Below are 26,554 nucleotides of genomic sequence, written 5' to 3'. Positions count from 1 at the left end.
AATTTTAAATCAAAATATACTATTAGCATTGTGATAGAACTTTTTTCTATGCTGTCCTCCTTAATAGATAAAATCAAGTAAACTATTTCTACAAACAAAAAAATCCTTTTGTTAGTTATACTGAAATGCATATATTGGTCAAACTTAGTTGAATGCAACAATAGTTCAAGAGAGCAATTTTAATAAAAAGAAAAGCTATGGTCAGCTGAAGAAAGGAAGTAACTTTCACAAAACCCAGAAATTACTGTCACCAAATGTGTAAGAACACGAGCACAGGCTACTTAATAAAAAGTACGCTTGTCACTGTAGCTGAATCGAATAATTGCCATTATTTACATTTGTTTTGCATTTAATTAACAGCTGGCTTAACTCGGTGATAGGAATAAAATATTCAAAACATGCACACAAAATTCAACAGGATAAAATTGTTGAATTTAAAAGAAAAATCTAGTAAATAATTAATTTACACCATTGAAAACATAAACATACCCTTGTCATTGAAGTGTGTAAATGTGTACAAAAAAAACAAGGCAAGTTTGTGATCATATTTTATAAAGTAAGCTGTCCCAATTTTGGGGATAGATAAATGCCATCATCTGTTTACTTCACAACACCTTTGTAGCTCTTTAAAATTGTCTATAGTCTCTAGTTCATGAGGGTAAAATGCTATGATTATTACATTGAAAATATTTTCCCACCATTTTCCCTTTAAGAAAGTATTCTTGCTCTCAGAATTCAAGCAGTTTTTTTTTAATCCTGAAATCCCTCTGTGCACTTCAAAAATCATATGTGCTCAGAAGCCTTGAAGGTCAAAGGCAAAGCTAACAGCTTATCTTGGATTTTGCTACTTTGGAAAAGGAAAAGAGGAAAATGAAATTTATGAAGTAAAGGCAATCTTATCTTGGAATTTCTTCATTTTATCTGTTTGCCATAAATAACAATTTAAACATCCTCAAATAACAACTTTTTGTTTCTATGTGAAAGTATTAAAAAATCAATGCATTCAGGCATTATATGAAGCAACAGAGACCAGAGCACCTTATTTGTAGCAAATTTTATTTTCAAATAACCATAAAAGGTATCTAGGTACACTTCAGAGTCATTTATGAGATCATGCATGGTGTAAACAGAAAGAGTCCAAAGGAAAGAAACATTCCTGATGCTTCTAACAAGTGACCTGAAGGGACACAGAAACAGACACCAGAACTTTCCCCCCCTGATGCCTGGATCTTTATCCTTGCTTGTTTCTTGTCATTTCAGCACAAGATAAAATGTAACACAGAGAAGCAAAATTCAAGAATCCAAGAGAAGAGAAACTTGCCAATGTTTAGGGTTGGTTGCTTGTTTTTTATTACTGTTCACAGAGAAATGTAGCAAGCGGAGAATGGTGTCTGAATGAAACATTGATTTTGCAACACAGTTAACAAGGAAGTGAATCCGGGCAATCATCTTGCTGCTTACTTCCTGTTTACAGACTCCTTGAAATCATGCACAGTGCTTACTTCCTGTTCTCAGACTCTTTGAGCATCATGCACAGTTATTTTTTTTTTTTTTGCTATGAAATCCAAGAAAATAAAATGGGAATGTTCCCAGAAGGCATTAAAAAGAATATTTTAACTTGGGGATTTTATTTTTGAAAATAAGGGAACTTATTATAATAATAATTTGAAAATACCACAAAGATAAAATAGGTGAGACCAAAAAGGACACAAATAGATAGCAAAAGCTAAAAAGACTTAAGTTCCAATTTTGTTACATTATCTGTATAGCAAAGAATTGTACATCAGAGGTTTTTTTTTGTTTTGTTTTGTTTTGTTACTGTTTTTCGTTTCAGTCTTCAGAACTGAGTTCTCATTACTAGGAATAGAAAATAGATTCGTCCATAGGCCCATAGAGACCTTCTCTATATGCACAGTTTTCAAAAAAAAACTCAACATTATTTACTTAGTCTAGACTAAGCCCCAATATTCTTATTGGCTAGTAACCATAAAGTCTAAAAGGTGTTGAGTCTCCTTCACAGTTTGTCATCTTCTTACAAGTGAAGCTAACTGTGCTAGTAACACAGTTAAAAATGAAATAACAAAACTCTATTCAAAACTTTCTATTTTCATCACAACAGCATTATCTCTTGATTTTCCTTAAAAGCCTAGGATGATAGAATGCCATGGTTTTGTCCCAGCACTTCCCATTTCTGATGCTTCACACCACGGTGCGCTCTGCAGGCATACTGCGATAGAAAATGATGCTATCTTCTATGTGCCTAATCAAAGAGCTGTCACTCTGAAAATTGTACAGTGAATTCCACTGGGATTCTGCTAAGTAAAGCTATTGGCATTTTAGGCAATGAAAACCACCAAGGCTCTTAAGAGTTGTATGCTTTGGTTTCTGTGTTATGAAGTGTTACTCTATTTGAAGTATCAAAAGCCTACCTACTATGTAAGTCAATATTACAATGGTATTTCACCACAGTTCACAGATATGGTCGGTAAGAGTTTGTGTTCCTAGGATCAATTTGCCAGAAGTTATATTCATCTAGGCATTTGGGGAGGTAGAAGCTATAGTTTGGGTGCCCTGCACCCATCTAAAATATCCTCAGTCTTTCTAATCTATGCCAAACAATAAATGTGCAGTTGCCCAGACTGAAGACTGTCGTACATTGTAGGAAAGTGTGTTAGACCTTCCAAGCCTACATCACGTGATTTTTCCACTTCCCACTCACGTAATTAGTGTTCTTTTTCTCTTCTTTTTAAAAAAAACATGCCTGTTTTAAATTTGTATTATTTTTTTCAGATGTCTAATTCAGCTATGTTCTTTCTCTCTTTGGTCTCTTCCCGCATTTCACATACCAGACAGATAGTTAAAAGTCTGAAAAACCAGGCAAGCTTCCAAAAATATTTCAAAATGAAACTGCCCTAGGTGACAGAACAGGAAAAGAAGGCAAAGCCTACAGGACCAAGGTTTCAACACGCTGGCTGAAAATGTGTTGGAAAATGCATTCAGGTTGCTCGCGCTATGGATGAGATTTCAATGAGCCATAAACATCCAAGTGACTGACAAAACTACCATGTTCCCTGACGACTCGAAGCAGTTCACTTGGCATGGTGCATTCTGGGTGCATTGTTAGTTAACTTGGTACCTGTCCCTTTCATCCTTTTGTTTCCTTCGTTAGCGTTCAGGAAAGGAAAGTGTCTGAGAAAACATTCAACGTTCTGAGAATAAATATAAGTGAGATATTTTATGTCTACCATTCATAAAACTTACATCCTTTACATAGGGTTTATTTGTACATAATAAAAATTTCATAAGGAATTTTTTTTCTGGAAAGTATTCTATATGCTAATTTGTTTAACATGTGCTTTGGATATAGAGCTAAGTAAAAGGACCTTCACTCAGTTCTTTCTTCAAGTATTCCCTTTAACGATGAAAAGAAACCTCATTCCTAAATATTTGTTCTTCTTTCCAATTGATCCTTTGTTTCTGATACCTTCTGCAACCTGAACTACACAGAGAACAAAAATGTCAGCGTTCGGAACATATTTAAATACGTCAATAAATTTGTTCATTGCATAGTGAACATGTAAACTCACAGAGAATCTATAAATATTACCCTGGAATCTGAAAAAGGTGGCTGGAATTTTACATCGTAATTTATTCTGATGTTTGTTCTGTTGTAATTTGGGCTTGCTATTTTATTTTCATCCACGTGTCAACTGAATACAAATAAATGAAAATAAGTCATAAAAGTTAAAATCAAAGAAAATAATTTCACCGAATTCTCTAGTCTGTAAATTTTTCCCCTGGGCATAACAGGCTGCAAATGTACTTCATGCCCTGACTCTTTAAGACAGTGTTCAAAATTAATTTCAACAATGTGTGCTTAACATAAAGTTAACTATATTTGCATCAAATAAAATGTTTATTCATGAAAGCTATTTATCATACAGGAAACAGCAAAGTCATCATTACAGAGATGTACACTAGAGGTGACAGATGCAAAAGTGCATGCAGGGCCTTCTGTTTAGGAAGGAAGTATAGACAATAGTACTAAAACCGCTGGGCTTGAACCCTACACTCTTGTTAATGAGAGTAAAAGTTATCCTCTGAATTTACAATTGGAAAATGACATTCAGAGCTAGGACTGATACACATTAGCAAGCAGATGAAATGGATGACTTGGGGACTTTATTTTACAGTTATTGTGCTTGACAAATGTGTGGAGTTGTTTCGATAATAATTTTCTCCAAATGTGGGGAGGGCGTATTACTGCCAGGTTGCTCTGGTTTTCTGCGTGGTTTATCTCGCTCTTTTATTAAACCACGTGAGGTTAAGCCTTCATTTGTGTCAGACATCATAAAGAACAGAAGTTTTGTTAACATTCAATAAATGACACTTAAGTCACTCTCTCTTTCTCTCTCTCTCTCTCTCTCTCTCTCTCTCTCTCTCTCTCTCTCTTTCTCTCTCTCTCTTTTGGTTAATAAACTTTTAAGTGTATAATTATCATAACCTAATAGGGTCTTTGTCTTCACTGCAGTGGATTTCCGATCAAACTTTTCCCCTTCTTTTAATACTTTAGGGAATTTTCAAACGTCGGGATGTTTGGCTGTAATGCCCCAAGATTTGTTCTCCCTGAAAAAAAATCATAGTGACAATTTATTAACTACAGAGCAACTTGGCTTTTAGGGGTCTGCAATTTCTATTTAGATTTACAAATATCCACTAGAGCTCAATAGACCTGATACTAAATCTTAATCATCTTTAAGATTTCTTTTCATGCAACTATGGATCTGCTAATTTATTTTTATTCTGAAAACTGAACTGAGTCAAATCAGTGGGGCATTACTTTTATTATAAACAAGAATATTTAAGGGTAATTCAAGATTGAATCACATTTTATATACAATGGTGTGTGTTTTTGATATGAATCAGAACTTTGGGAACCTAGGAACCTATTTGTCTGTTTGAATGTTTTTAGTTGTGCTGTTATTTCTTAGCTTTTACACATAAGTACTGAAAATATACTAACACAAGTAAAACTGATGGGAAATAAAACTCCTTAGATTCAAAATGGTTTATTCACACAAATTTAATAGGATATATCACAATTGTTTGGTCCATAAATATTTAGGGGAAATAGTTTCTATACAATGCATTTATCAATAAACAAAGGAACATGGACAATTTTGCTAGACCACTTACTGTACTATAAACACGAAGCTCAATATATAAGATTATTGAATTTATCAACTATATTTGAAAGAGTGCACAACTGCTTTCTATGACATGTTTGTCCCCCTAACAGGATACACCATAAAAAGAGTTTCAGAAATGAGAGGTAAAACAGTACAAAACTAGTGAGGTGTCAAAAGGGCTTAAAACAGTTAATTTAACAAACAACACATATATCCTGATTTTTCACAAACTTATTTCCAAGTTATATCATAAGGCACATAGGAGAACTGAGTTATAATTAGTCTACTTAATAAAGTAGGTCTGTAGTACCATATATTGTTCTGTCAAAGAACAAAATTTCTAAGTATCGATATTTTACCTGTAAAAGTGTGTTAATAAGATCTCAGCCTTAAGAAGGTTGTTTGGTCTGGTTAGTGGTAAATGCCCAAAATGTAAGAGAAATATGAAAAGTCAAGATTTAAGCTCCATAGAAGATGACCACACTTGCTAAATATATAATGGCGATCACACTTTCTTCTGTTACAGTGTTAACTTCTCTTCCATCATCTTTTTTTTTTAAAAAATAAGCTACTTTCTGTGCTAATTTTCTAAAGACCCTGAGCAAAAGTTACAATAATGCACTTTAATGTGGGCAGTGAACTGTCAATATGTAACCACACATTTATACAGCCAGAAGGGCACCTTTAAAATCTATTAAATAGCCACTTCGACCACCAGAGGAGATTAAAGGGTGCAAAAGAGTGGACAGTATGTGCAAAGTCATTCTGAACAATCCACTAAAGCAAGACGCAGATCTTGACTTCTTCTTGATTATTTTAGGAAATCCACAATCTAGTTGGTTTGTTTTTTGTTTTTTTTTAACTACAACAGAAGCAGGTAGATGAACATTCACCACTGCCCAGACCATTATGATTTCACGTTAAATTAAAAGAAAAAAATGCTGCTGTAAACTAGGAAATATATTCAGATCAGCATCCACAAGGCTTGTGAGTTTATCTACTTTAAGACTCATAACTTCACATCTGTAATATTAAAAAAGATTTTTACACATAAATCAACCCGTGCCAAAACAAAATAAGGAAGAACCCAATAATTCTCAGTGTTGATATTCATTTACTAAGTTGGTTTAAAAAAAAGACATTATATAGAATGCCAGATACAATATCATGGTACAGCTGAAGCCAATTAATTATTAGTTAAATTATGCCAATTTTTACTTCTTAAAAATTGTATTTTGCTTATTTCCATTTCTTTAGGGGAAAAAGACAGTTTCAGAGACTGACTAAAAAAGGTTATCTTTTCACTTTTTTTAAGTAGGGGGTCAAAAGTACAGAATTTCACATTTTAAGTGTAACTCCCATGGAAACACAAGGAGTTTAAGGTTGTTGTGGTTTTTTTTTTTTTCAATTTTGGAAAAACAGTAAAAAGCCCTAACAACAGGAAGTTACATTCCTGAGTTAGACTTCCCACCCAGTTAACTGTTGCTGTTTAAAATTGATGTTAATGTTTTGTTTAATCATATCCCTCACTTGAATTAATAGTTAAGGTTAAAAAAAAAAACAGAAATAGTACATTTGTTTTTAACTTCTTAACATGAAATTTTTAAATTGTAAGACTTTAGAAAACAACTTATTAAGTGTCTGGTTCATTAATAACTCGATCACAAAAACAGGAATATGATTTGTCCAACATAATACCATCCATTTTTTTTCCCTTGGAGATTCTGGAAATAAGTAACATACAATTTTAAGAGGCACTTACTAGAATGATTCAAAATCTCCCCTTACCAACTGAAAAAAAAAAACCTGATTAAAGAAAAAAGATCAAATACACCTTGTAGACAAAATAAGTTCACTTAAAAGCGACAATACTGTAAACTCATAGCCAAGTGGTGTAGATGCTACACACCAAGCTGCTATTTATTCCCCAGACATCTTGTGGGTTAGGAGAAGGGGAAAAAAATCTCGTAAATAATAAAATAATAATATTAGAATAAAAATAAAAAGAGGAAGAATCCTTTTAAAAAAAAAAAAAAAACCAATGTTAGAAAAGGTTCGTTAAGGTAGTTTGTGAGGGGCTTCCGGATTCGTGGCTGTCCATGTTAGAGGTCACAGATGTCACTACAGTGACAGTGGGATTGGTCAGGTCTGTTAAAGTGGTCGCAGTGCCGGGTGGAGTGAGAGCGCCGCTGTCTGCTGAGGGCGGGGCCGGAAGCGACGTGCCGTCAGCTTTATCAACACCCCCATTCTCCTGCCGCAAAAGGTTCCTTCTGAATTTGGCTCGTGCGTTTTGGAACCAAACCTGCAAACCAATCCCAATTGATTTCTTTATCGATTTTTTTTTAAGTTTTTCTCTCTCTCTCTCTCTCTCTTCCTTTTTTTCTCTTTTTCCTTTCTTCTATTTCTCCTTTTAAATATCATTTTTCTTGGAAAGAAAGTGGACTTTTTCTACTTCTTTCAAAATAGACTACTCCGGGTAATAGAGTTATTTTCTTTTTACTGTACATATTGCTGCATTAAATGTGTCACTTAGAATAACTGGTACTGGAGCAGGGAAACCACAGAAACAAAGGCATGGAGACTAGGGGAAAACACACCATTCCTCAAGAGGGAAAAGCAGGGTCACCAAAGTGTCTCAAACTAAGAACTTCTCGTGTGAGGGGAGCACCACCAGAGGTTAAGCTGTTTGCTAGTCCGATGCCTGACAACTGCTCTATGGACAGAAATACTCTTCCCAGCCACAGACCACAAACAGCCAGAGAACAGAAAAAGTCTGCTACTTGCCACTGAGGGGGGAGATCACAGGTCACTCGCAGCAACCTTGTATCATTTTATAATTCTTACTATAAGCCTAGAGAAGCAGTTCAACACCCGGAAGAACTCTGGATTTTTAATAATGACTTGGTAAAACAGAAAAATTCTTGCTCCAACTTCTTGCTCAGATACGAGCCTGACCTTCGACTGTTCAGGAGCTGGGGGACGGGCACCTGAATTTGGAAGGTCCTGACATGAATGGGCTGCCAAGAGTCTGCAGACGTGGGACAGCAAATCCTTATACACTAGTACACTAAACCCAGTGTGAGTGGACATCTCTACAGGCAACACTTGTTTAAATAAAGGTAATGCCGCTTACACAGCAATGAAACTTTGGAGCCCACCTCTCCATCTGGAGGGAGAATGAGAGTCCTCGCGGACACCTTGAGTACTCTCCAGGAAGCCCCTGTGGGAAGATAACTACAGGAGGAGACTACTAGGAAGCAGAAGAGGAAATGTCCATCTCCCAGGTGATTAGGGAAGAGAGCTAGTCTCTGTCAAGGGGAAGGGAGGACATATATACAAAGCCAATAATGGACGTGGCTTACCTGCAAGACTCTTTTGGTCAGGCCTGTTTTTTGAGCAAGCTGCTTGAGGTCCTTGGCATCCGGGTTGTGGTTGATGGCAAAGTAGGATTTCATGGTCCGGAGCTGGTGGTGCTTGAAGGACGTTCGCATGCGTTTGGTCTTCTGGGAAGGTGGATAAGGCTGCTGGTCCCGGTCCAAGTGGTCTGCCTCGTTCTCATTACAACCTGTTGCAGTAACAGTGGACAAACAACTGGTCAGTGGGAACTTCTACATCGGCTTAAAAGATGGAGAGCATATGACACTACCGTCATCATAAAGCAAAAGACTGTCATCTCTCTCAATGGTGAGTGGTAGCTAGACAAGAAGACACTGGCTATAGTCAGCTAAACTAGGCCATTTGGATACAGCTGGTCTGCATAATAGAAAACAGAAGATAAAGCCTTTTCTCTCTGATTGATGCTCCAGAAAATGTAGGTTGTAAGAGGGACCTCAAAGAAGAAGAAGCAGAGGAAGAGGAGGGAGAAGAAGAAGAAGAAGAAGAAGAAGAAGAAGAGGAGGAGGAGGAGGAGGAGGAGGAGGAGGAGGAGGAGGAGGAGGAGGAGGAGGAGGAGGAGGAAGAAGAAGAAGAAGAAGAAGAAGAAGAAGAAGAAGAAGAAGAAGAAGAAGAAGAAGAAGAAGAAGAAGAAGAAGAAGACGTTTATGTGGATCTGCACCCTGGTGTCCACATTCACATGGGTTTTTGTGCCATTTTGCCTGTTTCTGGTTTGTCCTGTCCTGTATCAAGGCACTGTTCTTTACGTGACAAATGTGGCGAACATGTATTTCAGGTCTCAAGTTTCAAGTTATCTAACAGCACAGTATGTGTACGCACACAGGAAACTAAGGGATAATCTAAAGAATTTCTTATGTTTGTGGCGCTTTCTCGAGAGGGAAAAAAAAGGATAGGAAAAACAAGGAGACATGAGAAAATGACGCTTTTGAATGTCTTGGAGAATATAAGAGCAGTGCATTTGAGGAGTTTTAGCTACAACTGGTTAGCTTGAGCTGTGCCAGGAAGAAAACACCTTTTCCTTGGAGTTAGCCTAATAAATATTTCTGAAAGAAAATAATCCCAGCCTCCTCCCTTGCTCCTGCCTGCAGCACTCCCCACAGCTCACCGTAGAAGCACAATGAAGGTTTCTACCCAGCTTGGTCTCCTGTGTTGTGGATGTGTGTGAGTCAGGTATGACCTGTGCCACTGACAAGCCTGGCAGTAAGAGGGCAGCATCTTCTCTGCCCTTGCAAAACCCTCCTTGGCACCAAGGGCAAAATAAATTGGGCTTTAATACCAGTGAAAAATTCCTCATTCTCAGGATGTGAAAGTTCATCATATTTAAAGCCACTTCCTTGTTCTGCACAAGACATGACTACAAGATGAGAACATTTCACTAAATATTTACTGGCTTACTCACCTATGCAATTCAAGGGCATAGCTGTCTTTGGCTCTTGGGCCCTTATTTAGTATATTCATCTGGTGTGCTTTCACATCTGACCATCCCGAGCTTCTATGCATTATTTCAAATCAATCTGATCATGTCATACTGAAGGAAAAACTTCAATCTTTAAAGGGGTGAGTCATCTTTTAATGTTACCCCTCTCCTGTTTTATAAAATGGTATCTGCCTGCCAGGCTCTGGTTAGAATTTCAGAATTCCCTATTTGCATGTATATAAGCATAGACGTGCTCAGAAATCGGCATGTATGCAGCTTTGTGATCATCAAACAGGAAAGCTACTGCAAATAAAACTCATTTAATGAGAAATTATCCCGAATATATAAAATGAAGAATTATCAACTTTTGTGTATCCCAAGACACAATGGTGGGAAGTCGCCCAAGGGAGCAGTCATACAAAGGAGCAGGTGTCCATGAGTTCTCTGGGGGAAAGGTCTGTATCACATTCTCCCTTGCATTCCTAAGTCAAACAACGAGGCCATGAGCTCACAAGTACACCTTCCCAGCCCTTCGTTCACCAGGAACATCCTAAGTGCATGCTAATATGAAGTCCCATCAACTTGAGCTGGTGCCCAAGTCAGACAGATACTGCCAAACTTTGGTCTTAAGCTTCTTAGGCCTGCCAGAATGGAAACATATACCCACAGGTAACAAAGAGAATATCTTTTACATTTTGCCCTATTTCATCCCAGCGGGGATATGTCCCCTTCAAATAGTCTGCAGAATTGCACGGTGAGATCCTCAAATCGATGAAAGAGCATCCTGTGACTATAAAACGATGATATCTCCAGTAAACTGAGCCATATTTCACAGCCAGATTACAAAGAGACCCTCAGCAACTTGCTCAAAGAGGCACATTCCAGTCGTTGGAGGCTTCTTCAAATGAGAGAGCATGCCTAGCCAATGTGAGTTGCAACTTTTCCTGAACAACACATCAATTGTGACAAGAGCCTCAACTTGATGTTTAAATAACACACTTATTTCCCACCTCTCCCAGGATAACATTTCCTAGAAATAAATATGATTCCCAACTTAGCTATCTAGCTATTCATCATTTGAAATGAATCTAAGAGAGAAAAAGATAATTAAAATAAGATTCGAGGAAATTGCTTTTCTAAATATGTCCTCTGTATTTGGTTTTGCTCATTGCAAATTCAGTACAGTGGTTTAGTGCACTAGAAAGAATTACTGGGTTTGCCACCACACAGCAATTCAGTGTGTAAGAACAGAGACACCAGGTCTTTCTTATAATATACGATTTTCACGTGGCTATGTTTGCACCTACATTCTGCAGCTTGATAGAGAAATCAATTTCTGCCACAATATATCAGCTTATCCTAAATTACTTGTGTTTAATGACAAAAGCTTTATGTAAATTTGCAGGTGATTGTGTTCCCAGCATTTCTAAGCCTTAGGGATCTTTCCCCCTGAATTATAAGAATAAATAACTCTCTTTAAGTTGCTTCAAATCCCCACCTGAGCCTATGCCTCTGTCATTACTGAAGCTAACAAGAAGAGCTAAATGTTTTACATCCAGTTGCTTGCTTGCGAGAGGGTCACCTATCTAAAATGAGTTTCTGTTCTAAGGGTTTGAAACCTTCTGAGAATTAACTAATTCCTGGGAGACCACTAGGGGTCAGTGCCAGGCTAATTTAACAAGAAAAAATCCTGCACATTTAGATGAAAGAACCTGGGGGTGGAGGGGGAGAAGTAGCAGAAATCCAGTTTCTTAGTTAATGGTCAATTATCCAAATAGGACGTGTCTACCCTAGACTGAATCCTCTTACCTCTGAAGGTCCTTATTTCAATCCAACATTTCAGCTAAATGATCTTTTTATCTTAAATATAAATAGGTAATTTTTCTTCCAAAAAAAATCAGCCTGAATAGTTTGGTGGATATGTACAAAGAAGTAAAAACTAAACTAGGAACATTCTACTGAAAAGTGCTTAAACTATGGCAAGCCCTAACTGACCTCTGACAGTCTTTGGATCAGGAATATGTTTTGTGTATACCTTTTTAAAATTCATTGTGTGCATTTATTTGGATCCCATTAATGCTGCTCTTTATGAAGCTTTACATTTCAGGAGAAATGGCAAGAGAAAACCTAAATAATGCTACAAAACCAATGAGCTTAAAATGTAGGTGACTTGTATGTTCTAAATTTTAATATGTTTTAAACTTGATGACCCATCCTCCTCACCCCACCCCTACCCTATTGGACTGTGTGACAAGCTGACATTAGAATTATAAATTTTTTTTTGTAAATGAGGGTGATTTTTGCTTAGATTACTTAAAACCAATTCCTCCAGGCAATCTTCCTAATCTTAAAGAAAGGTGTTCTATTTGATTGTGTCTCTGGGGATATCCAGGAAAGGGTGTTAAGAAGCTGCAGTGGACTGGGCAGCCTGGGCCATTTTTCTGCTGTCCAGGAAGAGGACAGTGTACTCAGAGACTGAGCAACCCTAAGGAACCAACAAAGAACCTAAACAGCTTTTTGCCTTCTCTATTTGTCTTTTTAAAAAGTAAAAACTAAGAGAAGCTAAATTCTATTACTCTGAAAGCTTCTTGAAACCATCTAACATAAAGATCCAAGGCAAAACCAAATTCAGCTAATTAGATTAACTAAAGCAAGCCAAGAGCCAAGAGCCGAGCTTGCTCCCAGTTTAACTAGAAATCCCCATCCCTCTGGATTTCATGGGGTGCCAGCATCATTCTCTCTCCCACTAGTTGTATAAAACCCAGTGTCCCTTCCTCCCCTTCCCATTCCAGGCCACCACCCTTCCCCTCCTCTCTCCTCCTCTCCTCTCTCAGTAGGACAGTCAGGTCTCGGTGAGAGGTTGGAAATTCCACTGTCATCTTCTATTAACAAAGAACAATTAGTGTCCTGCCTGTTTTGCCTTGAGGACCATGCATTATAGATGATAGAGTTTGCAGTGGGCAGTTGGACCCTAGGCAAAGCCCTGCCCCAGCTTAGCAGGGGCAGGTGCGGGGGTGGGGGTGGGGGGTGGACAGGGTGCAGCCAGGCAAAGCCCTTGGCCAACCCCTGAGTTGTGCTTGCTGCAGAACACAGAGCTGCCCTTAGCCTCTATGTTGGCTCTTTTCCCTTGGTCCAGCCGCTGCCCAGATGTGAATTCGGTAGAGACAGCTGAGGCCTCTTTGGGCTGTGTGTCCCTTCTCTCTCTCTGAGATGCCATCTCTCTGCTCCATCCCAGAACGGATTCCCCTAAATTTGGAAAAGAGTCCCAGGAAACAAACCAGCACAGGGTTGGATATGCACAATTAAGCCAGTGGGTCTCTTCCAGTAGCCCAAGTCCCCTATGTGTTGAGTTCCTAAATCAGTTTGGGCCAGGACATGGGAAATCAGGGCTTTCCCAAAATCAGCCTAGGTTTTCTGGGACCCACTTCCCCTCTGTGCTTACTCCAAGAGCTCAGGTCTTCAGGGTAGGCCAAGAGCCTGACCTCCAGGATGGGAAGTGGAGACAGGCTATCAACAGAAAGAAACTGGTGCAGGGGCGTGAAGCAGATGGATGGGCGGTTTCTCCAAAGCTAGGAAGTCTTTGGGAGCTGTTGCCTGCGCTTTGTTATGAATAGAGAGAAGGCTGGCAGCGGGCAAACAAGCAGCCTGACACAGGACTGAGCAACCTAGTGGAGTGGACCGGGAGATTCCTCGGATTGTCAGAGGTCAAGAGGACCTGATGACCTATCAGGCAGGGAGTGAGTAGGCTGGGTGAATACCCTGACCCTCCAGAGAAACAACTGTCTCAGCTGCGCAGAGTGAGTCCCACCCTACGGTTCTCTTTGCCAGGATCAGAGATTCAGTTTTTCAATACCCTTGCCAACTATGTTGCTGATTAACTTTGGGCTGGTGACCACAGCCTCTGCCCCCTCCAGACAGAGTGGAACTGGGCTCTGAAGTCTTTCTTTTCCCCCCATTAACTATTTAGGAAAACCTCCTCCAGGATCTATAATTTGGCTCCAACAAAGGAATTGCCCTGGGGCTGTTTTGCTCCAACCGAGAGCCAGAAACTAATGGGCTCATTAACTAATGGGCAACAAGGATTTGGCTTGGCCTGTTTGGGGGAAGTGACTTCAGCCCCATGGTTATAAATTTTTTTTTCTCCACAAGCTCAATAACCCATCCTCTCTGCCCTTCCATCCTATTTACCTCTCTCCTTTCCCTTCCTCAGACTGAGAGGGGTTTGTGGTGAGAGCCAGGTCGTGTTAGGCAAAGCACCGTCTTGGCCACAGAGTCCCAAAATGGGAACCGGTTCTGCCAAATTCTCCTCCAGCACTCTAAGATCTGAGCTGTCGGGGTGGGTAAAGTTAGGGGCCCACCTGAGTTGTAATTCACGATGTCCACTCCCAGAGCTGGGCTCTTCCGCTTCCGGGGCCTCCCCTTCTGCACTGTGCCAGTGCCATTGAAGTAAGGTAAAGCCAAGCCTCCGCTCTTGGCTGCCAACTCCGTGTAGCTCAGTTGAGGTGGATACTCCCCTTGCAAGAGGGTCTCGAAGTGTGCACGGCAGTACACCAGGCTGTCCTTCATGCCGAAATGGTCTCCCGTGGTCAAGGTCTTGTTGCAAGTGGAGCAGGTGAAGCAGCTCAGATGATAGACAGAGTCTCGGGCGCGCATGACCATTTCAGAGGCGGAGATGCCAAGGTGGCAGCGGGCACATCTCTGCACAGAGAACCTTCTGGAAGCAAACAGGAGAGTCAGAGTTCCAGCTGTTGCGAGCAGTACCTATCTCCCATTTGCAGCGCCGGGGCTTAGTCTGCAGGGGCCAAAGACTGACATCGGAATGCTGGCTGAGGGCCACTTTGGATATCAATTTTATTTGCACAGTGACCTATTCTGGTTCTGGTGAACACGAAGAAAAGCATCCTTACACAAAAGTCAGAAGAATTGAGGAATTTAGCTTCAATGTAATTTAAAAAGCAAGCAAACAAAACTCTGAACTGGCCAACTCACAGCACTATTGAAAGAATACTAAGTTGCAACACCAAATGAAAAAAAGCCTGGCCTTACAGATGACAAAATAGTATCATACCTAAATCTTGCCTGGCTACCCCAGAAAATGGCAATTCTGCAGGGGAAAGACAGCACCCCCTTCTACTTCTATTTAGAGGGCAACAAGATCATTTCCACAGGCTCAAATCTTTCCCAAGCTTCTGGGGTTTGTTGTTGTTGTTGTTTGTTTTGTTGTTTTTTTCTTCGATCTGGTTCTGGCTAGCCTGGGGAGCAGTAGCCTGTGTGACCTTTTCATAGTCATTTACAGGATCCTTGTCATCCACTTAGTTGCTTCTGCCCCTGCCAATAGCCCGCAAGTTGACCAATTCACATTAAGGAGGGAGGAACCCACAAAACAAAACAGAACAAAAGTCTTGTTCGCCAGAGACCTGTCCATTTTCTCTTTTCCCAGTTTTCTCAGCTGAGCTGTGTAGCTAAGAAGAGCTGGGACCCTGATAAGCTCTCTACTTCCTTCTCACCCATCCTCGCTGCCCCGCCGAGGGTGCGGTGCGCACAGCTTTAAGGCATATGTAATGAATTTCCCCCATCTCAGAAATAACTTTACCTTTGACGGGCAAAACAAAACAAAACAAAAAAAAAAGAAAGAAAAAGAAAGAAAGAGAGAAAGAAAGAAAGAAAGAAAGAAAGAAAGAAAGAAAGGCGACTCTGGATTCCCGCAGGTGGCTCCACCAGGTTTATTGGGTCAGAGGAGTGTGTGAATGGGGGGCGGGGTGGGAGTACCTGTAGTAATCCTCCTTGCAGTAAATGCTACCGTCCTTGGCAAAGCAGGTGAGCTCGGACTCCAGGGCCAGCTTACATTCACAGCACTTCAGGCACCTCAGATGCCACTGCTTGTCTACGGCCAGAAGATAGTACCTGTCGGAGATCTTGCCCCCGCAGCCGGCGCACAGAGCGGGCTTCTCCGGACTGAGAGGGGGCATGCCCTGTGAAGCAAGCACAGGGCAAAGCTGAAGGAGGGCTGGGGCGCAGCCGCACAACCCGGGACGCCTTTAGCAGAAGAGTCCCCAGCGCAGGAGCGCGGCTTACCAGGGGCCACAGCACACAAAAGCAAAAGTGGGGAAACTTTCCCAATGTCTCCCCTTTCAATGACCAGTTCCCCTTCTTAGGGGATTACCTGGACCAGCATTCTGGTCCTCCTGGACCTGTAACCCTGAAAGCACCCGGACTCTAGAGCCTAGAGAATGTTTTAATAAGCGGTCCAGAATTAGAATAGCTAAGGCTAAAAGTTTGTGACTTTCAAACTCAAACAATACACAAAACAAAGCTGTTATCGAGAAGTAGAAAGAATTCTGAAGTACGTGGATTTTTTTTCACACAAGCAATACTATAGTTCTATTTTTCTGAATTTTAATGGGTGAAGTAATTTGGCCAGCGTTGTGATTCGGACATGCTTAGCAGATGTTGCTATTCTGTAAGTTCAAGGCCGTCCCCCTGTTCCGGTAAGGAAGTGAAGTGCCTGTCCCGAAGGAAGGACCCCCATCCAATCTTTTCTGTATATTCGCTCTTTTCTCTAGTCAGCATAAATAGCACACGTCTTTCTCTTGAAAATTTGATTCCCAAATTAAGCGTCTTACTTAGGTCCTAACTGAGACTAGCAAAGATGGTAAAATTCACTCTGATGTTCCCAGTCGAATTTGGTTGCTGTTTTTTTTTTATTTTTAAATAAAATAGCCGCTAAAGATGAAAATAAGTTACTCGCTGAGTTGTTTCATCAGACTAGCAGAAATAATCAGGGCTTCCCTTACTTTATTTTGGCGACATGGAAAGGTTAAGTCTCGCCTTTTTCTCGGATAGTGGGTCCTCACTGTATTAATGGTGCAAACGACGATAGTGGGCTATTTAACAAGACTCAAAACCTCGCCGACCGGCTAGAACCTTCTTGGTCAGTTTGAGCTACAGTCCCCGCTGTGATATGAAAGCTCTACACAGCCCTGTTCGCCCGGAATCGTTTCCGCGGACTTCTGTAGTTTTCTCCCTCCAGTCCATAAGTGAACAGGGGAAATGCTTAGATTACTATTAATTTCACGAAGACGTGACTGCTCTTAAGAATAGTAACCGGCAGTCGGAGGTGATAGTTTCTCTTAGGTTTGTAGAGTTCGTTCGTGTTTCTGCTTTTAGACAAGGGGGCCGCTCCTTCTCTTTTTTATTTGATTTCCCGCTACATAAGATAACCTCCCCAGAAGAAAGAGAAACACAATTTTGTGACCAGGGTAGTTGAAGCGGCATGCAGGCCCTAACAATCTCTGCATTCGGGGGCTGAATTCTTCGCGTTCGAAGAATTGGAAACCGACCAGCGCGTCGGGGTCTGCTGGGAAGGTCTGGTCTTCCATCCCAGAGACTAGGGTCCCACGGCTGCAGCCAGTCCGGTACGCCGTGCGGGCAAACAGTCCCTCATTACCTGCACCAAGGCTTGCCCTCTGGACTACGGATCCGGCCTAGCTGCCGAGTCACTAGAAACTGGAGTTTGGGGCTGGCAGGGAGCACGCCCGCTCCTTCCAAAGCCTGCTACCTCGCACGCTCGCGCTCAGCCGCTATAAAAACTGGTGATCTCAGGACCGCAGCATCCCAGATACCTCGATTCCTTGCCTAGCAAGCAGACCTCTCGAGAAAACCTAGCGAACAGCGAACGTTCCCAGGCAGAAGTCCCCGAGACCCACCATCCCCAACCTGGGCAGGCCGGAGACTCGCAGTTTCTCCAGCGCCGCGCTGGGGTTGGTCCTTACCGCGTCGCGGCCGTTGAGCTGAGTGCCTTTGGCCAGACGGGCCTCGGTCTTCGATCTGCGCTCCATCTCCTCCATGATGCCTTGGATGTGGCCTCCGGAGATCCCATGGAAGAGCATGGCTGGGGGGCGGAAAGGACACGAATTGTTTTCGGCGCGGCACCCCACTATTTCCATAAACACACGCTTGGGGCTCTCAGTTCATCCGCGTGAAGGAAGCAAAGGGGACCGCACAGAGCTGCGCGGTGAAAGAGCGTGGAGACGGGCGGGGACAGGGACAAGAGAGAAAAGAAGAAAACGACAGAGTAGAAATAGATCTATTTGAGAGGGAAAAGACCCGGGCAGAAGAAAGAAAAAAAAAAGCGAAGGGGAAGGGGAAAAAAAGGTCCGGCGTTTCGCAGAAGATGTACAGAAAACAAACAAACGCGGAAGGAGGGGATAGCAGGAGACTCTTAACTGCGCGAGAGATCGAGTTACTAATGGGAAACAACTGCCACGGGGGTGGGGGGGGGGAGAAAAAACAAAATCCGAGGAAGAAAGAAAAATAGTTTTGAACACAAAGAAAGAAAACGAAGCGCTATATTCAGCGGTCCCCGGCTGCCTGCAAGTTCCCAGTGCCTGTAGGGTTGGGTTGGGGACTGCTCCTGCCGGAGCTGTGTCCAATTTGTTAAGAGACTAAAGCCAGCCCATTTTTGATAATTTAGTAGGAGGAGTCCTCTCCCTGGAGCGGCCACGGATTTTTATTCAGACAACAAAGACCTGTCACACTCCTCTCAACCCCCTGGTGATGGGCAAGCAGGGACAAACATTACAAAGGGGTGGGGGACTGGGGGGAGGCAGAAGGAGGGGGCCTTTACCCCCATCCCACAGGCGCGCCTGCACACACACACACACACACACACACACACACACACACGCACATATCCTTCCAAGAGTTCTCAATAGTCGTGTTTTAAAGGAGCCCTTAGTGTCCGAGTCCTAGAAGGAGCTGGAGGGATTCGCTCCCAGTTCATCAGTCCCCAGCCCAGATACATAAAAGATGAACTGCAAACCTTGTTTCCTTCTCGTCGATAGACTTTTTAAGAACAAACAAACAAACAAAACCCAGGTCACAAGGCTGTCACCAGGAACATATCGAAGCCGCAGTCTTAGAAGCACTTCACGGAAACGGGGGTTTTTAATGTTTACTTCTTTCCTCCCCATCCCCTTCTCAACACTCGTTTGAAAACACTCTTCTGAGGGCAGCCTACTCGCCTCACGTCCCCAGGGCAGGAGGCACCACCAGGCTCCAACGCCTCACGTCCCCAGGGCAGGAGGCACCACCAGGCTCCAAGGCGTCCTCCAAAGTGAAAAGGGGCGTGGGGAACCTACTTTCCGAGTATTACTTTTGGAGAGGAAAATATATATATGTACTCTGAAATTTTTGATATTTTGAGTATAGAGGCCAGGCGATGGTTTTGTAGACCTAGATATTCAACAAAATCTTGACCATGGAAAAATGAATCTTTTACCTAATTCTAGCGCGAAGGTAAACTAGTGGAGAGTCTAGTGTCCCGTTTGGAATTTGTCAACTTGTATAGGGCTCGAGTGAACTGGGTGCCCGACCGGGGTAGGATGAGGCATTGGCCGCTGGCGTTCGGCACACTTCGGTGGGTGTGAAAGGGGCTCAGGGTGGAGGCGGGGAGGTGAGAACTAACAGGCAGGACGGCAGACTGCTCCTCACAAGAGATGGTATTGTTCCATCGCCCTCTGTTCTTGCTAGCGCGGCCCTTCCCCTCCCTTTGGTACCATTAAAAAGTGCCCACAATACTCTGATATTGTGGACTCACTGAACCGGCCAGAAAAGCCCTAGGATTGTGGAGCGAGGACCAGAGTCGGAAACTTAATCAGAAAGAGAAGGAAAGCCTGGCCGCTCTCATCCCTTCCTTCGTGGTCGTCAGCCTCTGTTTCCCGACCACACGGCTGCCTTGCCGGAGGTCATTGGGGTTTCAGTCTAGATACCCAAGCGCAGCGGCCCCGCAGCAGGCCCGCCTCCTTCCACCCTGGCAGTCCACGTGGAGCCTCAGCCCTATCTGGAGGGAAAGCCGAGAAGAAACTGGGGAATATGGGTATCGGAGGAAGGGAAGAAAGGAAAGAATAAAGGATGAGTGCTAATGAGGGGGCGGCTTAGGATGGAGGGAAGGAAGCGAAAGAGGAAGGAAGAGAGGAAAAGGGGGAGAAGGAATGCAGAGGAGAAGGAAACCACCCTGGTGTAGCTGTTTAACTTCCTGTCCCAAAGCTTCGCCTTCTGAGGCTCCTGGGGTCGCCTCTTCCATGAAACTCAAGCCTCCACTGTTTCCCAACCTTTTTTTTTTCCTCAGGGTCAAAATAATGTTCTTTGCAGACTGGACGCTTTTAAGGTCCTCTGGGTACCAGAATACAGCTCATAAAACACAATTTCACACAAAAAATGAAGCCAACCAAGTGAACTAAGCGGGAGAAACACTCCCCCCCCCCCATTTTGGCAGCCCTACCTGACAGCAGGACGGCTATTTACTGTAAGTAATGTAATTAGCCCCTTTGGATGGAAATCAATGAGCTCCTCAAACCCACGTGCACACGCGAAGGGCCCCAAGGAGGGACTGGGAGCAGGGGCCCTTTCAGAGACAGCAGGTCCTCTCACAAAGAGGCAGATTGCCTTCACACAAGCCAGCAGTTAAACTGACTCAGGGCCCAAGGGGGGGGGGGACAGGACGGAGTGGACACGACCCAAAGAACTACTCAATTAAACCCAAGGATGCTAGAAGCACAAAGTAAATACAAGATTGTCATCCACTTTTCCTAGTTTCTCCCCTACATCCTCCCTGACTTTCAAATAGGAGTGTTTGGTATTGGTTTTGGCTTTTGGGTTTTGTTAAGCAAGATCATTAAAAAAAAAAAAAAGCAAAACAAAACAAAAAACAAAAAAAAACGGACTTCATGAAGGAAAAGCTGAAAAACACCTTTTTTAAAAACAAAAGTCATAGCTTTGGGAAGAGTCACTAGGGAAGCTAGGCAATGACATCATGGAAGCCTGCATCCATCCATTCACCCATCTGTCTATCCAATCCACTTCCTCTGTACAGATCTTTAAATCATCTATAAGGACAAGCCCAGTAGAGGGTCCCCAGCAGACAGCTTCCTAGCTGAAAACAAGCTTGGGCTGGTCTTGCTTATAAAACTAAGGTTCTAAGTTCCAGGGCCCTCAGGGATTGGCCACTTCCACAAAGAAGTGAACTGCCAAGATTTTTCTTGCTCTGAGAATGCAGGAAGTCATTGGAAAGGTGGGAATGGGGCAGGGGTCCTGGAGTTTGGGAGGTCCCAGTTAGTTTGGGGGAAATAGCTTCCCATAGGTCCAGCCCACCCCCCTCTCACAGTTCCTCAAAAAGAAGCCCTAAAGGAGCAGAGGGGTAAGAGAGACCAAGAGTTAGATGTGTCACAAGAATGTGCTAACCTTTTGTCCAGGAGCCCTAAGAACTGCTGAAGGGCCCATCTCCCCTCTCCTCTTCACTCGAAGGACTATAAGTGCTTTAAATAGGGAAAGCATGCTGGCAGCTTTGCCAGATTTAAAAAAAAACAAAAACAAAAACAAAAAAAAACAAAAACTTTTACCCAAGAAGTGTTTCTCTTTCTTCCAGGCTGAAAGGCTGGCACATGCTTGGTAAAAGTTAGAGCACTAGCAAGTTCAATGCCAGAGGCTTCACTTCCATTAATGGGACAGGTGCATGGTGGGGGGACTGTCTGCTCACCCTCCCAGTAGGACCTGGGGTCTTTCTAAATCCAAAGTTAGAGGCTGTGGGGCAGAGCCTTGACCTGGCACTGCCCACCCCCTCTCCCACACTGCCAGCATAGGCAATCTAATGTGCTCTTTTCTGCTCCCTGCGTTTTCATGGGGCTATTGTTACAACTTTCGGCAGAGTGGGACTCTGGATTCTAATGAGATAGAAGATTTTAGACTTAGGGTGTACCCGATTACATATAGCATTTCCACGAGGACAGAGGAGACTGACAGGCCATTGTCTGGACCCTGGCAGTTTCACTGGGAAAAGGTTTTTGGCTTAGTCTAACTACTCAGAGGCCAGGAGGGGAAGAGTGGAGATGTCATAGGTTGCCCAAACAGCTGCATAGCTTTAGGCTCGAGAACAGAAAATAACCCAGCCCATCATTTAGCTGTAAGAGACTCAAGGTCTCTTTAGACCTGGATTTTGGTGACCAAAATCTAATGCTCGCAAGTTTGGTCATTAAAGTTAGACTATTTCTTCGGATCCTAAGAATACTGTTGTTTGGAAAGGCAAAGCTTTGAAGATCTTGTCTAAGTTTTAGCATATGTCGGGTATCTCAGCAGCCAAGAGGAGTCAAAGGTGGTAAGGAGCTAGGGAGCCCTGTTTTCAATGTTAGCTCCATGTGGACTTGGATGACCAGGCTGCTCCTGGTAATAGAGGAGCAAATGGGCGGCAAGTCCCCAAACCTTTCTCTGAACAGAGCAAACCTTCCCCCAAATGACGCTGGCAGGTCCAGTTTGCTTCTGTTTCAGAGAGTCCCTCGGATTCAATCCTATCTGTAAAGCTTTTTCCAGACAAATGCAAGTGAGACTTCAGAGTTGTGGCTGCAGGAACCAGGCGGCCTGGGAGATGCTGCTCTCGGCCGGCCGCAGCCCAGCTGCTGCACCCGCACTGTTGCCTGCTGCTCTCGGGGACAGACGTCTTCGCGGGGTGGGGTCAGGGCCGGGCAAGTCTGCACCCTGTTAGTGCAGGAACACCTGCGGCCACAAAGGCCCATGTCAACTGTTCGCTATCTTCAAGCCTATGTTCTTGAATCTAGGTCCCCACCTCCACCCCCAACAGGGCTGCCTCCTAGTCCAGAAGATCCGCGCTTCTGAAACGTCAAGTCTCTTTACTTGAAGCTTGCTCTGCCGGTGGCCCTCAGAGTCTCCCCAGTAAACAATAAATTCTACACAGCACAATGGATTAGGGATGAACAACAACAAGATGTCAATAAAACCAGTTTCCATACCAGCCTTTCAAGGTACTTGCTTCCAGCCGCTCTGCCGAGGGTCGCAAGTCCCTCATGCCTGTGCTTCTTCAGTCCCTAAGACACCCTGACCCCTGCCCAGAGCCCTGACCTTAGACTAAAAGGAAAGTCAATGGTATTCAAGAAAAGACCCAAAGCGCGGCACGGGTGGGTCGAGGGGGCAGGTTCCGGGAATTCTTGAGCCAAAATGTTTTCCAGTCTCCAAAGCAAAGCTCAATTTTAAGACAATTACAATCCTTCCACTCAATGAAGGTATACTCATGGGCTCACAGTGGTTCTCTCTCTCTCTCTCTCTCTCTCTCTCTCTCTCTCTCTCTCTCTCTCTCTCTCACACACACACACACACACACACACACACACCTGGAACACACGTGGACCAAAGGAAACAGTGGCAAAGAAATACCGAGGAACCTGGCGAGAACTCACCTGCCTCTAAAGTGGTGCCGTTCAGCATCCTTAACGCCAGAGGGGTCGATCGCGCAGACAACTGCGATTGTACTGTCAGAAGAAAACCCGGTGTGTCAGCGAGACATTACTGCCTGGGCTCCCCAAGAACATCCTTCCCTTAGTGGGGCCGGTCTTAACCTCTTGTCTGCTGAGATTCGGGGACCCACGCAGTTATGCCCAAGCTGAGCTTCGTTTCCAGAGCTCCAGGGCTGGGAGTGCCCTCCTCCCCCCCCCCCAGGATAGAAAAGCACTCCCCACTATGCGGAACCTAAAGGGGTGTTTGTTACCTTGATGTCCCAGTGGTGTCAGTTGTTCCTCTCAAGAATTTGGTTCTTGGGAGAAGTGGTGGCCAGAGGTGGCGGTCAGGGGTGTGGGACAGTCCCGGCAGACACACTCTGTTAATCAAATAAACAAGCCCAGTGAATGAACATAAATAAGTGCTCGCTCGCGCTCTCTCTCTCTCTCTCTCTCTCTCTCTCTCTCTCTCTCTCTCTCTCTCTCTCTCTCTCTCTCCTCCCTCCCTCCCTGCTTCCCTCCTCTCTCTCTCCTCCCTCCCTCCCTGCTTCCCTCCTCTCTCTCTCCTCCCTCCCTCCTTACCTCTGTCCCTTTTCTCCTCTCTTCTCTCCCCAGTATTGACCTGAATCTCTCACCTCTGACCTTCAGCCTCCTCCACCTGTCTTTTATTTTCTGTTTATGCTTTCTCAAGTCGGAAAAGGCGAGGGTGGGGGATGGCCGAGGGCTCAGCCTCCGGCCAGTACCCCAACAACCGTTCCGAGACCGCGCTCGGCCCTGCCAGCCTCTCAATAATCCGAGGAGGTGTTAATGGAAGACTTGGCGGCAAGGGAACCTCATAAAGCAACGAGCATCCCGAGACTTGGGCGCAGCCGGGGGAGGGGTCCTGGAGCCCCGCAGCGTACCCTAGCCTCCCGGACCCCCAGCCTGCCTTTGACTTGCTGAAGCTGGTACCTAAAAGATGCTGCCGCCAGCTGGTGCCTGCTGCATAGAAGGTGAATGGGTGGTAGCTCCTGGGGAAACTGGGCTAAGCTATTGATTGCTCACACACCGTCCCCGCCTTCTTCTCTCCATCCCTTGCTCACCGATGCTTCTAAGCCCCGCATCGGAAACCCAGCAAGTTGGAGAGCGTTCTGAACTGGAAAGCGGCTTCTGTGACCCGTCTGCGAGGGGCCCCAAGACACCTGCCCCTCTTGGGTCCTTACTAAAGAGCAACAGCTGAGAAAAACCTTCTAGAAGAAATTCTGCACTCGAACCTGGGCACTCAAAACGGCTATCGGCTATGGCAGGGATCGGCGGGGACCCTGTTACCTGGTCTAGATCCCGCTAGGACTGCGTAGCCCCGGGTTCCCTCGAGCCGCTGGTAGAGAAGAATCGGAAGCCAGACCTCTGGCCAATTATTTACCCCACTCCCCACCCAGGGCGCCCCTCGCAGTCGGAGATGGGGAGGCGGGGGATTAGCTTGGGCTCCCGCGCCTGTGGGGAAGGAGGTGTGAGCAGAGAGATTGGCAGCTCCAGAACGCCGGTCAGCGCCGGCGCCGCCCTCCCCCACGCCAGTCTGCTCCCCAAAGACCCCTCAGTCTTAGCCGCTCCTTGACTTGGCATGAGCCAAGGGGCTGGGTGGGTTGAAGGCATTTGTGTGCCTCGAAGCCACCAGCAAAAATTACGGATTTGTGCGGGGATGGAAGCCAACCAGTCCCACAAGCTCTCCACAGTTTGGGGGCTTTAAGAGACGGCTCGGGAATGGTGAATCCAAGCCACCCCTCCCCCGCACGCTCACTCTGCACATTAAACAGCGGAGTCTGGCTTGGAGCCTTAGAGACTGACTGTGCCCCGTGCGTGTGCCCCACGGGAACACTAGGCTTCGTGAACTAGTTCCTCGGGTCAGTTAGTCAATCAGTCCCATCCGTTTACAGAACTGGACTTTCCCAGGCTCACCTAGTTTATTTTTTTCTATTGTACCCTCCTGGAAAAAGAGGAGGACAAGACTCTTAGGTTCAGCTTTATAATATAAAAATCAGTGAGCGAGCACTGGAAAGTCTTGGGTTCTGTCCTATGCGGTGCCTTTTAATTTCTTTGGCTATCCGTTTCAGGTGTTTGATAAGGATACGCGTACAGAGGAGGGAAGGGAGGGAGGGATGCAGGGAGGGAGGATCCCCCCTCAAAGAGGAATTATTTTGGAATCTGGAAATGCATCTTAACCATTGTAGGATTGTGCAAAAGTAACACAGAGCTTTACGTTCTCCGCCGCCGACAGAGGTCAGCTCCCCAGCTTAGCCGTCGGTGGAAGGTAGGGAAGATAAAGTGGTTGATGGAAGTGATCAGTGAAGGGTGATGAGGGGAGAGCCAGGTTCCTTTGGGTCTGCCCTGGGACCCTGCGACTTCTAACAGCTGCGGGACGCAGCGTGGCAAGTGTCATTCATCGGGTAGGTAGGGAGCCTCCTTCCCCAATCTTGTCTGGAGACAAGACAAGAATCAAAAGCCCCACCAAGTTTTGATGTTAGAAGCTTGTTGAGCAAAGGACTTTGCAGACTCCTTTGGAGAGTCGCTGAAACAAAGACCCTTGGTAGAGCCAGTGAAAACTTTTAGGATCTCACTTGCTCCAAGCACCCTATTTGGAACTTCAAGTATTACTTGAAAGGATAAACTTATTTCTCATCTCAACCTTCTTAATCAGTGGGGACAGTGCTGTTCCCAAAGAGAGAGGAGTGTACATCACTACTCACAGCTAGGGAGGATCTTCTTACAGCTGAGGGAAGAACTAGCCTCAGAAATCCATCTCCACCCCTGCTCTAGTAACCTTAGTTTCTTTGGGGGTCATTCTGTGTTAGAAACAACCCCCCAAATCCGTCTCTCTTGATTTACTATGCCCAGGGGCAGAGGGAGGCTCCAGGAACCTTGAGAGTGGAGCTACACCAGAATTGATTTATATGGGGACATTGCTTTTCTGGGCATCGGCATGTGTTTCTATCTATGCACCTAATAAGAGAGCTGAGTTTTTACTTTACAATGTGTGAAAACTATATAGCTTAAACCCTCTGTAGCAGAGCCCATTTATGTGGCAGTATTGTGTTTACTGTGGGAACACCTGCCCTGCTCCCATCCCTGTTATACCATGGTTCAGAAGCATCTCTCCAGAACCACTGCAGACCTAGGTTCCTGGCATCAGGTGTAGGCATGAATAAGTGCCTCCCCTCCCTTGACCCAGCATCTACTGTGCTGCAAGTTGAGATCCCAAGAATTGCCAACCTCCATGATGACTAGTTTTTTTTTTTTTT

General features: G+C 44.3%; 1 protein-coding gene across 4 annotated transcripts; it reads right to left on the bottom strand.

Moving 5' to 3' along the window:
• Window positions 1-1,131: 1,131 nt before the first annotated feature.
• Window positions 1,132-23,712, bottom strand: Lhx9 (LIM homeobox 9). 4 transcript variants are annotated; one of them, XM_050151648.1, is made up of 7 exons: window positions 23,552-23,712; window positions 23,244-23,315; window positions 17,772-17,890; window positions 15,769-15,971; window positions 14,358-14,713; window positions 8,552-8,754; window positions 1,132-4,626 (listed from the first exon to the last, which is right to left on the bottom strand). In XM_050151648.1, the coding sequence occupies exons 2-7, from the start codon at window positions 23,269-23,271 to the stop codon at window positions 4,570-4,572; spliced, it is 966 nt and encodes a 321-aa protein (XP_050007605.1). In that variant the 5' UTR covers window positions 23,272-23,315; window positions 23,552-23,712; the 3' UTR covers window positions 1,132-4,569. The 4 variants fall into 4 exon arrangements, with proteins under 4 accessions (XP_050007605.1, XP_050007603.1, XP_050007602.1 ...); XM_050151645.1 differs by lacking the exon at window positions 1,132-4,626 and adding an exon at window positions 5,115-7,491; XM_050151646.1 differs by lacking the exons at window positions 23,244-23,315; window positions 23,552-23,712 and having other exon boundaries at window positions 17,772-18,376.
• Between the last annotated feature and the right edge of the window lie 2,842 nt (window positions 23,713-26,554).

The sequence above is a fragment of the Alexandromys fortis genome, unplaced genomic scaffold, assembly GCF_014885135.2.
Source record: "Alexandromys fortis isolate MF-2015 unplaced genomic scaffold, M_Fortis_MF-2015_v1.1 scaffold_71, whole genome shotgun sequence".
Lineage (NCBI taxonomy): Eukaryota > Metazoa > Chordata > Mammalia > Rodentia > Cricetidae > Alexandromys > Alexandromys fortis.
Note: the sequence above shows the minus strand (reverse complement) of the source record. Positions and strands in the feature narration are given on the sequence as shown.